Genomic DNA, 13,156 nt, shown 5'->3' with positions numbered 1-13,156 from the left:
TATCTGTTAACGTTAACAGATAAGTGAAATGATAGAAATACCCATTATGTGTCATCTAATTTTCTTTATTTGCCACTTCCACATAAACCAATTCAAGAGCTAAGCAGCTTGAAATGGTATCGCTTTAGATGCGGCGATTGTGGCAAAGAATTGTCGCATTCGTTAATTTTGTGCTTCCTATTTCATCCATATTTGGCAATAGGAAGCACAAAATTGCACAGATTCCTACATGTTTGGTTACATTTGATCATTAAACGGGGGAGCGGGAGAATCAACAATTGATCAGTGTCCAATTTCATAACCCCTTCTTCCCCTTTCTTTTTTTAACACTTCGGCGAAATGAGTAAAATGATCAGAAAAATACAATAAAGAGTAATTTTTCTATTTTGAAAAGCATCTACAGTTGATCGGTGTCTAGTTCCATAACCCCTTCTTCCCCTTTCCTTCTTTTAACACTTTGGCGAAATGAGTAAAAAGATCAGAAAAATACAATAAAGAGTAATTTTGCTATTTTGAAAAGCATCAGCAGTTGATCGGTGTTTAGTTTCATAACCCCTTCTTCCCCTTTCCATCTTTAAACACTTAGGAGACATGAACACCCAAAGTTCATGGTAAATGAATTTACCCTTTTTAAATGAAAAACTATTAAATTAAGGGTATTTGTCCAAAACCCACCATCACCTTTTATGAATTCTCTTAAACTCACCACAACTTTTCAGCACGTCCAAAACTCACCATGTTAGATGAGTTTTATTTTCCAAAACTCACCTTCTGTTAGTGCACTGTTAAGGTTCTTAATATAAATGGCCATGTCAACATAAATAACACTTTTCATGACCAAATTACCCTTGAATGGCAAGTTAGGGGAAAAGGGTCATTTAGGTTAGGGTTAGACTAAAATTATCTCTCTCTCTCTCTCTCTTTGCCTCTCTTGCTCAGATCTAGCCGCTACACCCTCTCTCTTGCTTAGATCTGAACGTCGCACCACCTTCTCTCCCTCAGATCTTGAAGGTAGTCACTGCATCACACTCTCTCTTGCCTAGATCTTTTCGCTGCCATGGCACCTTCTCTATCGTTCTTGAAGGTAGTCGCACCTGTTAGACATTGTATGCCCTTTGCTCCAATCAACATGATGTACATTATGACATTTGTTATAAATGAAAAAAGTTTGATTTGTGTTATTATGGTGTGTCTCTGTGTAATACCCTTAAACTGGACACATATGAGACTCGTGTTAGTTTAGAATCTTCACAGTCGTTGGATAGATCTGGGGGGATTTATCCTACCAAGGCTGACACTGATGTATCATCAAGTTGGTTGGAGTGGCTTGTCTCAGTTGCCAGGGTGAGACTTGAGGTACATGCAGTGTGGATTTTCTTGAAACCCTGAACTGGACCAAAATTCCAGTATTGCCCCGGACCTTGGAGATAGATGGGCAAAACAAGAATGTTACACCTGACCCCTAGACTCGACTATGATACTGCACTAGGTATTGGATTGGGCTATCTTTGATATGTCAATCAATGAGATCCTTAGAGAGGGTCAAAACCCTGGTATGTTGGGACAGTCCGAGAATTCATCTGAGTGGATAATCATAGTGATAGGATCAGCCCCTAAACTTTCGGCAGTTGATTTCAACCGTTGAAATTTGTTTTGTAAAATATATTTATATAGAGATATACATACATACATATATATATATATATATATATATATATATATATATATATATATATATATATATATATATATATATATATATATTATGGTTTCAAAATGTTTACAAAGAGGTTTTAATTCCTGGGATCCATGTGAGTAGAGAGTGCAGCACTACACCTTGCAATTGAGGGAGAGGTTCTCTCTTGTCAAGCAGTGTTTGATCATTATGGGCTGAGAGGTTAAGTGTAAGACTATTAAGGATTATACCTAATGGGATAATCTACCATTTTGCCCATAGTCCTTAGGCCTTCATAAGATGGTTGGACCCAATGACCATTTAGTGTAAATGTTGGGTCCATTAAGAGCCCATAGTGATGAATTCAGGGGATCACTGCATTCAACAGTGAATTCAGCCAGGTCTTGTAACAGAGGCTAGACTAAACCCATGTGTCTGATGTGTAGATCAATGATAGGGTCTCATGCCATACAAAGAGAGCCAAGCTAGCAGCATTAAAGTGGAAGTGAGCCTGAAAGCTTAATGGGCCTAAAAGCCCATCTCGAACTAGGTTAAATTAGTTAAATAGGGGTGGATTTGGGATTTGGATCAGTAGATAAGATAAGGGATTATCCTTATCCACTTAAATAGTCCAAACCCAAATAAAGATTTGGATCAAAAGAACTCTTAATTGATTAGAAGGCTAATTTTTATCTGTAGATAAGATAAGGGATCATCCTTATAACTTAAAGAGTCTAGATCCAAATAAAAGATTTGGATTATGAAACTCCTAATGGGATTAGGAAATTTTCTCTTTAAGGCTATAAATAAGAGAGCAGGGCGAACCTCCAAAGACACATTCGTTGAATATAAAGAGAAGACAACATAGTTAGACTGCTCTTGCCTTCTACTCTTTTTCTTCCTGCTCTTGCCGTCGTACCCTATTCGATCTCTAGTTCTTGGATTGGATCAAGATTTGATCTTGATATTTTATTGACAGAAGAAACAATTTAGAAATTGTACTTACTTCCCTATTCGATTCTTGTTGAAGAATCACTAGGTCTTGGTGAAGAACAACCTGTTGATCCTGCATCACCTTAAGCTATGTCATGTTCAGTGGATGGAGGATTTGGTACACTCTTTCGGTGCGAACACCTACGTTGGGAGGAGCATTCTTACATGGATTCCGTATCAGGTATATCCCTCCCTTTATTTCGTTTCAAATTTGGTCCGGTTTGGTTACAAGAACGAACCTTGAAAATACAATTTTCTAAATTTGGAATAGGATTCCCGAATGGGAGTAAAGAAATTTTTGAAATTTCTCCCAACTTTCCTATAGGGTTCGGCCATCCATATGATGGATCTCCCATCCCTTTAGCAACACACTCTCTCTTGCTCAGATCTTGCCACTGCCGCACCACCCTTTTTGGATCTTGTTGTCGTCGTAGCACCCTCTCTCGCTCAGATCTTGAAGATAGTCACTACACCACCATCTCTCTCACTCAGATCTTGAAGGTAGTCAATGCAGCCACCGCCACAACACCATCTCCATCATTCTTGAAGGTAGCCGCACCACCATCTCTCTTGCTCAGATCTTGCCGCTACCGCACCACCCTCTTTAGATCTTGTTGCTGCCGTAGCACCTTCTCAGCCAATGCACTACCCTCTCTCTCGTTTGAAGGTCGCTGTCGCACCACATATCTATTGTTTGAAGATCTAATGGTTTAAAGATTTGAAAGAAGACAATCATAAATTTCAAAGATTTTTGATGTTTTGAAACATTTGCAATGTATTCTTTTGAATTGGAATGTAAATCCCCATTGAGGGTTCTACAAATTTATGCAAAAAAATATTTTTGTAATTGTTTATCTAATTGCCTGAAAGTTTTTTTGAAATTTTGTTGCAACAACCTTTGGATTCAATGTCTAATTTTTGTTTATTTTTTGAAAAATTTTATCATTTGTTTAGTTTGTTTGAAAATTTTTATTTTTTTCTAAAATATATAATTAAATTTTTTTTTTATTTTTTGCTTTTTTAGTTGATATTTTAAATTTTTTATCATTTTATGTATTTTTGTGTAGGTTTTTATTATCTTTTTGAAAATTTTATCACTTTCTTGTGTTTTTTACAATTTTATAATTTTTTATATAATATATAATTTTGAATTTTTATCATTTTATGTATATTTGCAAATTCTATTTTTATCCAATCTTTATATTTTTCAAGTTTCTTTTGTCTTTTTCAAATTTCTTTTTTTTTGCATTTTTAGTGTTTTGTTATAATTTCCAATGTTTTTTTTCTAATTTCCTTATTTTAAATTTTTCTATTTTCTACAATTTATACTTTTTCTGTATTTTTTGTTATTTATTTGCAATTTCTGCGTTTTTCTATAATTTTAGGTGTTTTTCTACATTTTTTTTCTGATTTTGTTTTCAATTGCTATAACTTTTTATATTTTTTTTTGTAATTTTTTTATTTTTATGTATTTTATATTTAAAAATATTTTTTGAATATTTCCCTTTTTTATGTTTTTATAGTTAAAATATTAAAATATATAGACATATATTTTATATTTTTGTATAAATGGTAAAATGGTAATGTATGAATTCCCGTTAGTCTGTTTAACGTCAAGTTAATTGGGTTTTGGACAATTTCCCTTAAATTAAAGCGAGGTTAAAAGTTGTTTTGGCTTGACTGCACAGTCTGCACTTATGATGAGTTCAGAGTTCTCTTTTCTGAGCTCTGTATCAACATTGTTGAGCAGAGGCATGCCGAGTGGCATGGAACGTTACGACTCATCAGCAGTGAGTCTGCTTCTTCCTGACGGCTCTCTTTCTATCCGAAGGACGGGGACCAAGTGGCAAACCCATCTCTATTCGCATGAACCTTATCTATTGTCAGTAAGTACTCTTTAAATGAGAAAATCACTTTAAACTGGACATCTCTTGGCCGAGATTCACGTGCCCATCTTGACAATTTTGATTCTATTATAACTCTGTTCCATTGCCTACCCAACTTCTCTGTTATATATAGAATTATCAAACATGATTGCAATGATTCTGGGTAGAACGCAGAAGACGTCTTGAGATTTTTCTTTCCTTTTTTGTTTGTCTATCTATTTAAACTCTTTTTGTTCAGTAAGATGAGCAGATTTTGGTTTTCTAGGTTAGTTCTTCTGGGGTTGGCAGTTTTGATTTGCGTTGTTGATGGGTACCCAGTTGAGCATTTGGTGTCGATATTGCCTGGTCAACCGAAGGTTGATTTTCGGCAGTTTGCTGGGTATATTGATGTAGACGAGAAGGCTGGGAGGAGTTTGTTTTACTATTTTGTTGAAGCAGAGGGGGAACCAGAGAAGAAGCCCCTTACTCTTTGGCTGAACGGAGGTTAGATATTTCTGCTTAGGATTATTTCTGTGATGGATCATTTTTTGTTTGGTTTTAAAGATGAAAACTGCTATTACTTCTGCTTTCTATTGTTCTTGACTTCTTGTACGATTATCTTCTCTGCATTTGAAGATAGGCCTTTTCAATATTCATTGGTTGATGATTTTCACCATAGATTGTAATTTAGAATTTTCTTTTCTTTTCTTTCTTTTTTCTGAATTACAGTTCAGTCTGTTGACATTTTTGGATGTGTAGAGGGTGTACTCAAAATAGTCTTTGAAAATGAAATTCTTGAATTATATGGGTATTTTCTTATGATGACCATAATATTAATATGTTCCTCTTCTGTCTGAAAGTCTGCATAGTTTTCTATTGTTTTCTTTCTCAAATAGTATTCAAATAGTATTGAAAGGTTGCAGAAGTTTCATCTCTTGCCTTCCGTCTCACAGAATATGTCATGTTAGAAGGGAATCTAACGAGGCTGCCCATTTACTAGCCAAATTTGCTTTAGCCTGTACTAGAACATGCACATGGTCCTTACCTCCCTCCTTTCTACTCAATGTAATTTCTCGTGAGATGAACTCGTTGATTGATGAATGAATGTGCCTTCGGGCTTTCAAAAACAAAAAATATATATTGGTCCTTTATGTTTGCTGGCTAGCAATATTCTTGGAATTTATCTTTTTCTTTATGGGTTCGTTTCCTTTATCCTTTTCAAATCCTTTTTGTTTCCCAATTAAATTAACTTGCCAATTTCATAAAAAAAAATATTTTGGTTATGATTTTGATTGCTCAACAATGTCATAAAAAATCATTCTTGGTGAACCTGCTCCCTTTTTGGTCTCATAAAAATCTTTTTTTTTTTTAATTATTGAAACAACAAAGACATCATTTCCTTCCCATAATATCTAAAATTCATGGTTTCCTTGTGATGTTTGGGACTAAGAGAAATCATGTTCTGACTTTCTCAGGATATTAACTAAGAGAATTCAAGGACATTTAGTCCTTAGAGATCCTATTTGAATGGAGAATTGTTCAAATGAAGAATGCTGTCTTTTTTGTTTGCTTTCGTTTCAGTTTTATTCTACTCAATGATAATTCCCCCTCTAATAAGTTTACAAGATCCAGACCAAGCAAAAAGGAAACTTAAGATACTTATATAGAATGTTAAAAGTAACTTGGCAATACTCGTGTGTAAGCAATGATACTGATTAGTTTCTCTTTTCAGGCCCAGGTTGTTCCTCAGTTGGTGGGGGTGCTTTTACAGAGTTAGGTCCATTTTTTCCCAGAGGTGATGGCCGGGGTCTTAGAAGAAACACAAAATCATGGAACAAAGGTTGCAATTTATCCTTTTTGACCCTGCTATTATACTAAACCAAGTTAACAATCTTCTATCTTACTGTTTTGTTGCACTGCTTCTCTATAATTTTTCTAGCATCAAACCTCCTTTTTGTGGAATCTCCTGCTGGGGTTGGATGGTCATACTCAAATATCACCTCAGATTATACTTGTGGGGATGCATCTAGTGGTAAGAAAAACAGATCATAGCCAAGTTTGTTTTATATTTCTTTTATTTGAATATGTGGTAAACACAAGAATAATAGATTGACTTGAAATATATAAGCATTTTCTCTGAAGCAAAGAATTTTCAAATATACATTATAGACTTATTTTACACAACCTTCTTCTTTTAGCCTGACATGATTCTATTAATGTTATTGACAGCTAGGGATATGCACATGTTCCTGATGAAGTGGTTTCAGAAATATCCAGAGTACAAGTCCAGAGATCTGTTTCTAACTGGAGAAAGCTATGCAGGTCTCAGATATCATAACCATAGTTGTTTTGAAAATTTAGAAGTGGAATATTTCAGCATTTTTCATCCATTTTATTTTCTGTATTTTTTGATTTTTAAACTGAGTCTGAAGGAAAATATTAGGGTAATATATAATATATGAAAACTTATATTTTGTCTTTAAGTAATAAATATTAATAATCATGAAATCTTAGTTGTCATCATCATCATCATCATCATCTAAGCCTTGTCCCAACTATATGGGGAATCATGGAATCTTGATAATATTGGCAAATAATGAGGAATATACTTACAAGATGTTATGGAATATGATCTGGGAAAATAAAAATCAACAAAATTGTGAAACAATATGTTGGATCGTCTAATATATATATATATATATATATATATATATATATATATATGTATGTATGTATGTATGTATATTTTATTTTCACCACTTCCAATGAGTAAGTTGTTTACATGTATAACTGTTTTCATAGGGCATTATATACCACAGTTGGCCAATGTTCTACTGGACTACAACGAACATTCAACTGATTTCAAGTTTAACATCAAAGGACTAGCTGTAAGACAACTTGCTATATTTTAGAATGTTTCTTTTTTCTATATGTTTTTGTGTGTATAATCTATATGGTGTCTATAATGATTTCTTAGGCATGTCTTTAATCTCAGTCTCTTAATTCTTTAAATAGATTGGGAATCCACTTCTCAAGCTTGATAGGGATATCCCTGCAACCTACGAGTTCTTTTGGTCACATGGGATGATTTCTGATGAAATTGGCCTTACCATCATGAATGAATGCAATTTCGATGATTATGTTTTCAGCAACTCCCACAATGTGAGCCAATCCTGCAACCAAGCTATTGCTGATGCAAATCAGGTGGTTGGTGATTATATAAACAATTATGATGTGGTCCTCAATGTCTGTTATCCATCAATAGTAGAGCAGGAGTTGAGATTGCGGAAATTGGTACTTCTTTTAATTCCCCATTTGACTTTTTTTTCCATGCCTTGTGTTTGTTAAATCATCAACCTATGTGGAATCCTTTCATTGTAGGCTACCAAGATTAGCATAGGAGTTGATGTTTGCATGAGTTATGAGAGGCGTTTCTACTTCAACCTTCCAAGAGTCCAGCAGGCACTTCATGCAAATCGGACCAATTTACCATATGGCTGGTCAATGTGCAGCAAGTGAGTACCCTGTCCAAACAGTATTTAGCCATTTTGTCTTTGTGCAAATCCTTGTTTCTTCAGGTTAACTGGGTGATTGGCAAACTTCTAAATTATAGTAGGATGCACCCAATTAATCACCAACAAAGAAAAAATATCTTAGTAAGGAAAGAACATGTTTTCTCTTTTCTCATATGACATACTTTTTTCCCCAAATATTCAAGGCGGAGATGTAGAGGCCTCACTCTTACCATGCTTTTCTTTTTCCTTATAATAATCAGCATGGTCTAAATTAATATGAAAAATACAATACGATGCAATCAAAACCCACAATCTGTAGTCAATCCCTACATGTAAAGTCTCAACATTGAACAGAGAAAATCATGGAAGAAAAGTACAGAGTTACTGAGATAAGTGGGTGCAGTGGGGGAGCCAGGAATTTTCTTTTCGGGGGCCAAGTTAAATAAGAAAATGAGATAGGGAGTAGAGGAGGTAGGTTTTGGAGATAAATGTGGCAGAAAGGTTTGAGTTTATTACAGTTTCTTAAAGAAAAAATAAACAATTTTTTTTTTTTAGTTTTGGGAGTTAGAGGAGCGTGAGAGAGTGATCTTTAACATTTTAATGGGACTTTCAAGTTGTTTTTTTTTTTTTTTTTTGGGGGGGGGGGTTGGGGGGGGTGTGGGAGGACCCACTTTATTATGTTTCTGACCCTGCCTCCACTTACTAACTATATAAATAATGGTTAGTAGGTGGTTCCTGTCCTGTGTCAATGTGGCCCTTGCATGACTGTTCCATGGCATCATCCTGACTTACAAATAAGTTTCAAGTGATCACCTAAGGAAATTTCAATTAAGCAAAATCTATTGAATGTCCACATATCGAAACTCATGTACATAGTAAGAAGTAGGGAAAAATATTTAAATGCCCTATTTTATGTAATTGTGTCAAAGATAAAAAAGCTCATTACCCAATGTTGGTCCCGGCTATCTGGGATTTTGGGAAGGGTGGACTGGGTACAGACCTAATGTTTGGCATTTTTTTGCTCAAAGTGGCTTCTCTCATGTTCTCAAGCTTGTCAGCCTAAGATTTTACCATGATATCAAGCAATGGTCTCTAATTCTATCAAAGATACATCATTTAATATTGATTATATTTTAGTTTTAGATTCTGAAGTTAGGGACACTTTCAGGGAATTTTGCAAACTTCTGGTGAGCTACCTTTTCTATTTATTAATTACCATTTCAGGCTGTTAAATACTTTTTTTAATGAACAATTTCAGCTTTCTTAGCTGCTCATCTAGTATTTTTCATTTCCAAATTGTTAGGCTACCTTCTCAACATTTTTTATAGAAATGACATTACTTCGTTCTTAAATAAAAATGGATGAAAATCAGAATGTGATTGTTGGTCTCATAACATGTTTAAACTTTAAAGTGTTTCAACGAATGTAACTACAACATGACAAAGAATCTTTGTTTAAATGAGAAGCCTCAGACTTGTTATTTATCATGCTGCACTTGATTTCCCAAGAACATAATCAAATAATGCTCATAGCATATTTGTTTTTTCTATCATTTGGACATCTATGAGCTGAAGTGGTAAATACAGTCCACTGACCACTGAAGAACAGTTGTATTTAGCTTATGACTCTAATCATCCAGTCTATCACATTTCTTGAAAATCATTGGTGAATGATGCTGGAAATTTCTCATGGGCCAGAAGATCATCTCCCACTCTAGTCCATGGCCAACCAATTCTCTTAGTTCAGGTTTGAGCTTGGGTTCGTAATTTGTAAATCGCAACTATCAAATGAACCTGATTCCCTGGGGATAGGCTTATGCTTTTATCTATCATAGCTTATCTCCAGTTTCTAGTATGTTGTGTCATGCAGGACAATATTTATTCGACTATGTAATAGACAGCTAATGGTGTAAGACTACTATATTAGTGTTTTATATGGTATAGAAGCTATACATGTAACCATATTTGCAGAAAAGAATGAAACTTTGTTGGATTAAGTTTTGGTTTGTAATTAAATCTTCTAATAGATGTCCTACATACGAGATTTTCTATTTTAGTTTTTCTTTTCCTTTTCACTTCTTACCAAATTAACAATTTTGAAGACATTTGAGTTTAGTCTTTTTTGCACAACTACTTTCTCTCAAACCAATACTGTGTTGTGACCTGGTTCCAATTGAACCAATTCAGTATTCAGATAAGGGTACAGTGAATTAGGTATAGTGTGGTCAAACTTTTTTACATGGATCTCTCCAGATGGGCATGTTATGCCCTACAACCTTGATTTATTCTTTGGCCCCCTTTCTGGTTGAAGTGAGATATGGTTAATTATATGTCTGTGTTTGAATATACCTGTTTTTTGATATATTATGTTTTTCTTCCTTGCACAATGGATTATTGCTCATTCATGACCTTGTTATATTTCTGTAACTTCTTAAGGGTATCAAGATTACCCTTGCTGATGAATAAAAACAAGTCATGTACAAGTTATGGTTATGTTCCGTTAATTCTGCCATCTTAAACATGCTTGGTCTATCTCTAAGTTTTATAACTTTTTAGTGGCAACTACTGATAAATGCAGTTTTCCTTGTTTCAATACTTGGTATATTGTTAATGTTAATTATATTACATATATAAATATTCTTATGAATGCTGATGAATGTTTTTATTGAATGAACGCAGTATACTGAATTACAATGAAACCGATGGTAACATCAGTATCCTCCCATTGCTTAAAAGGATAATCAAACACCGTATACCTGTCTGGGTTTTCAGGTGAGCCATTCTTTAGATTAGATAAGAAAAAAGGTAAACAAATGAAATTAGGTATTCTTTGAATGGAAACATGATTGTTATCTATTCATGATTATAGTGGAGATCAAGATTCTGTTGTGCCACTTCTGGGCTCCCGTACTCTTGTCCGTGAACTTGCCCATGACCTGAACTTTGAGGTGACAGTCCCATATGGAGCTTGGTTTCACAAAGGACAGGTATTAATGCACTTTATATCCTGTTTTAGATTTCTACCAGAAAATATTCTATTTTAGATGAATTCTTGCCAAAACAATCTATTGCCAGTCATCATTTGCATTTTATCTTGTAGCTAACCCCTTCTTTTGTTTGTGAATAGGTTGGAGGTTGGGCCACTGAGTATGGTAATTTATTGACTTTTGCCACTGTAAGAGGTGCTGCTCACATGGTACCTTACGCACAACCATCAAGAGCCTTGCATTTATTCAGTTCATTTGTCCATGGAAGGAGATTGCCAAATACAACTCGTCCATCTATCTACGACTGAGAAGCAATAAAACCAATCCTCATGCCAATAATATACCTTTTCATATCTCTCTTAGGTTGTCTTTTTATTTTCTTTTTTTTTATTCTTGGGTTAGGGTTTGGATTATGGTTGATGAAGAGGGAGAGTACAGATTCGAAATTCTAAAAATGCAAAGGACCTAATAAATTGATCAAGGATGAGGATGTTTGTACTAGTTGTCACCAATTGCCTAACCAATGTTTTAACTTTTAACCCATTTTTTTCTTACATTCTGAAATTATTGGTGTAATATCAAATCTTTGAAATGATAAAATCATCCAGTGATATGATTGACAACCCTGAGCCTACCTACTCAAGGGAAGGAAATTGAAAAATAATCAAGAGTTTAAGATACTCAAATGAACTGTAATTTTCTGGTGGAAGGTAAGGCAGTGGTCATTAATGAAGAAAACATAGTTTTAACTTTTGAAAACAAATGTCATCATATATCTATTATTTTTGTAAAACCAGGCCTTATAGATGGATACCAACATAGTATTATACATTATTTCATTCTCTTTTGGTTGGGGGCAAGATTCAAAGTATCCATCTATACCTATCGGACATATGTATCTAGGGCCGTAAATGGATCTGATTTGGATTTAATCTACAACCATCTTATTGTGTTTAAAATGATAAAAATTTTAAATAATTAAAAAATAATTATTTTTAATTTATATGTATAATATAATAAATGTGTAAAAATATAAACTATTAAGTTATTAATTATGAATTTTATATAATTATACATAATATATGCACATAAAATAATATTTTTTATTGAATTCAGATTATAATGGCATTGGACGAGCTTAAATCCACAAGGGATCCAATTATTAGTCAGATGCAAGTTCTTTTTTTTTTGTTTATTATTATTATTTTTTTTTTTTGTTTTGGTAAGAAGTCAGATGCAAGTTTTAACATCCAAATTGGAAAAATCGCATTTTGAGTTGAATCAGAGTTTTGGAGTCCATTGACAGCCCTATATTATCATATCTGCCAATTGACATATAATGGGACTTTGTGGATTTGAATGTTTTAAAAGGTAAGAACATGATGTGACAAGACCTTTGTCAAAATGTTGGACTAAAAATTAAAAAAAAAGGGCCACTTACTAAAACACCAGTTTTACCGATTTACTAAAACCTACCATATAATTTAGGTTTTGCTAAAATATTTTATAGTTTTCAACCAATTTACTTAGTCGACCTTATATTAGTCCTTTGTATTTCTATCTAAAAACGGAAAATGTTTAAGGACTTGAACCCATGCTTTTTTATTTCAAAAGTATCCCTAAAGCTTCGAATCAAGCTTCCAGAAAGAAACAATTTTTTGTTTTTAGATCTATCAAATAATGTTTGGCTGCGGTAGAATGAAGAAGAGAGAACAATGGCAGCCAGGGTTTTTTGTCAACAATGGCATATTTTCCTTCTTCGAAGAAAGAACAAATTTTACCAAATAGAGTTGTTTTCTGTGTTTTAATAGAGACAAGAATGATATTTCAATTTTTGTTTTTTATACATTAAATTTATTTGAAGGGATGTAAAAGATAAAACTATCATTTTCCATTTCCATATTGATTGCAAACCTTAAGTTAGGTCTTAATAAATAAATAAATGAAATTATAAGGGTGTTTTAATAAATGGCCCATACAAAAATAGTTTGTGAGATGAAACTCCTTGATAGGGGGTTTTGGCATATCCTGAAAACATCAAATCCTGTTTAAAAAGACAATGTAACCCCACTCTTGTTAGACTTGGGACTTGATGATGTAAAAGTAAAACTATTTTGGCCAC

The 13,156-nt window shown here is 33.8% G+C and overlaps 1 protein-coding gene across 2 annotated transcripts; it reads left to right on the top strand.

The window, feature by feature from the left end:
* Nucleotides 1-4,341: 4,341 nt before the first annotated feature.
* Nucleotides 4,342-11,657, top strand: LOC148876157 (serine carboxypeptidase-like 42). 2 transcript variants are annotated; one of them, XM_088966243.1, is made up of 11 exons: nt 4,342-4,554; nt 4,820-5,037; nt 6,266-6,373; nt 6,473-6,565; nt 6,763-6,855; nt 7,336-7,421; nt 7,549-7,827; nt 7,915-8,048; nt 10,727-10,819; nt 10,917-11,034; nt 11,175-11,657. In XM_088966243.1, the coding sequence occupies exons 1-11, from the start codon at nt 4,535-4,537 to the stop codon at nt 11,340-11,342; spliced, it is 1,410 nt and encodes a 469-aa protein (XP_088822369.1). In that variant the 5' UTR covers nt 4,342-4,534; the 3' UTR covers nt 11,343-11,657. The 2 variants fall into 2 exon arrangements, with proteins under 2 accessions (XP_088822369.1, XP_088822368.1); XM_088966242.1 differs by lacking the exon at nt 4,342-4,554 and having other exon boundaries at nt 4,562-5,037.
* The last annotated feature ends 1,499 nt before the right edge of the window (nt 11,658-13,156 follow it).

This window comes from Nelumbo lutea, chromosome 1 (assembly GCF_056320005.1).
Source record: "Nelumbo lutea isolate HS-2025 chromosome 1, American lotus-T2T, whole genome shotgun sequence".
Taxonomy (NCBI): Eukaryota; Viridiplantae; Streptophyta; class Magnoliopsida; order Proteales; family Nelumbonaceae; genus Nelumbo; species Nelumbo lutea.
This window is presented reverse-complemented; position numbering and strand designations above follow the sequence as displayed.

Excerpts from the sequence above, each read along its gene's own strand:
- LOC148876157 (XM_088966242.1), top strand. The coding sequence starts at position 4,797 with ATGAGCAGATTTTGGTTTTCTAGGTTAGTTCTTCTGGGGTTGGCAGTT. Across the intron at positions 8,049-10,726 it reads GGCTGGTCAATGTGCAGCAA|TATACTGAATTACAATGAAA; the intron begins GTGAGTACCCTG and ends GAATGAACGCAG. Across the intron at positions 10,820-10,916 it reads ATACCTGTCTGGGTTTTCAG|TGGAGATCAAGATTCTGTTG; the intron begins GTGAGCCATTCT and ends TCATGATTATAG.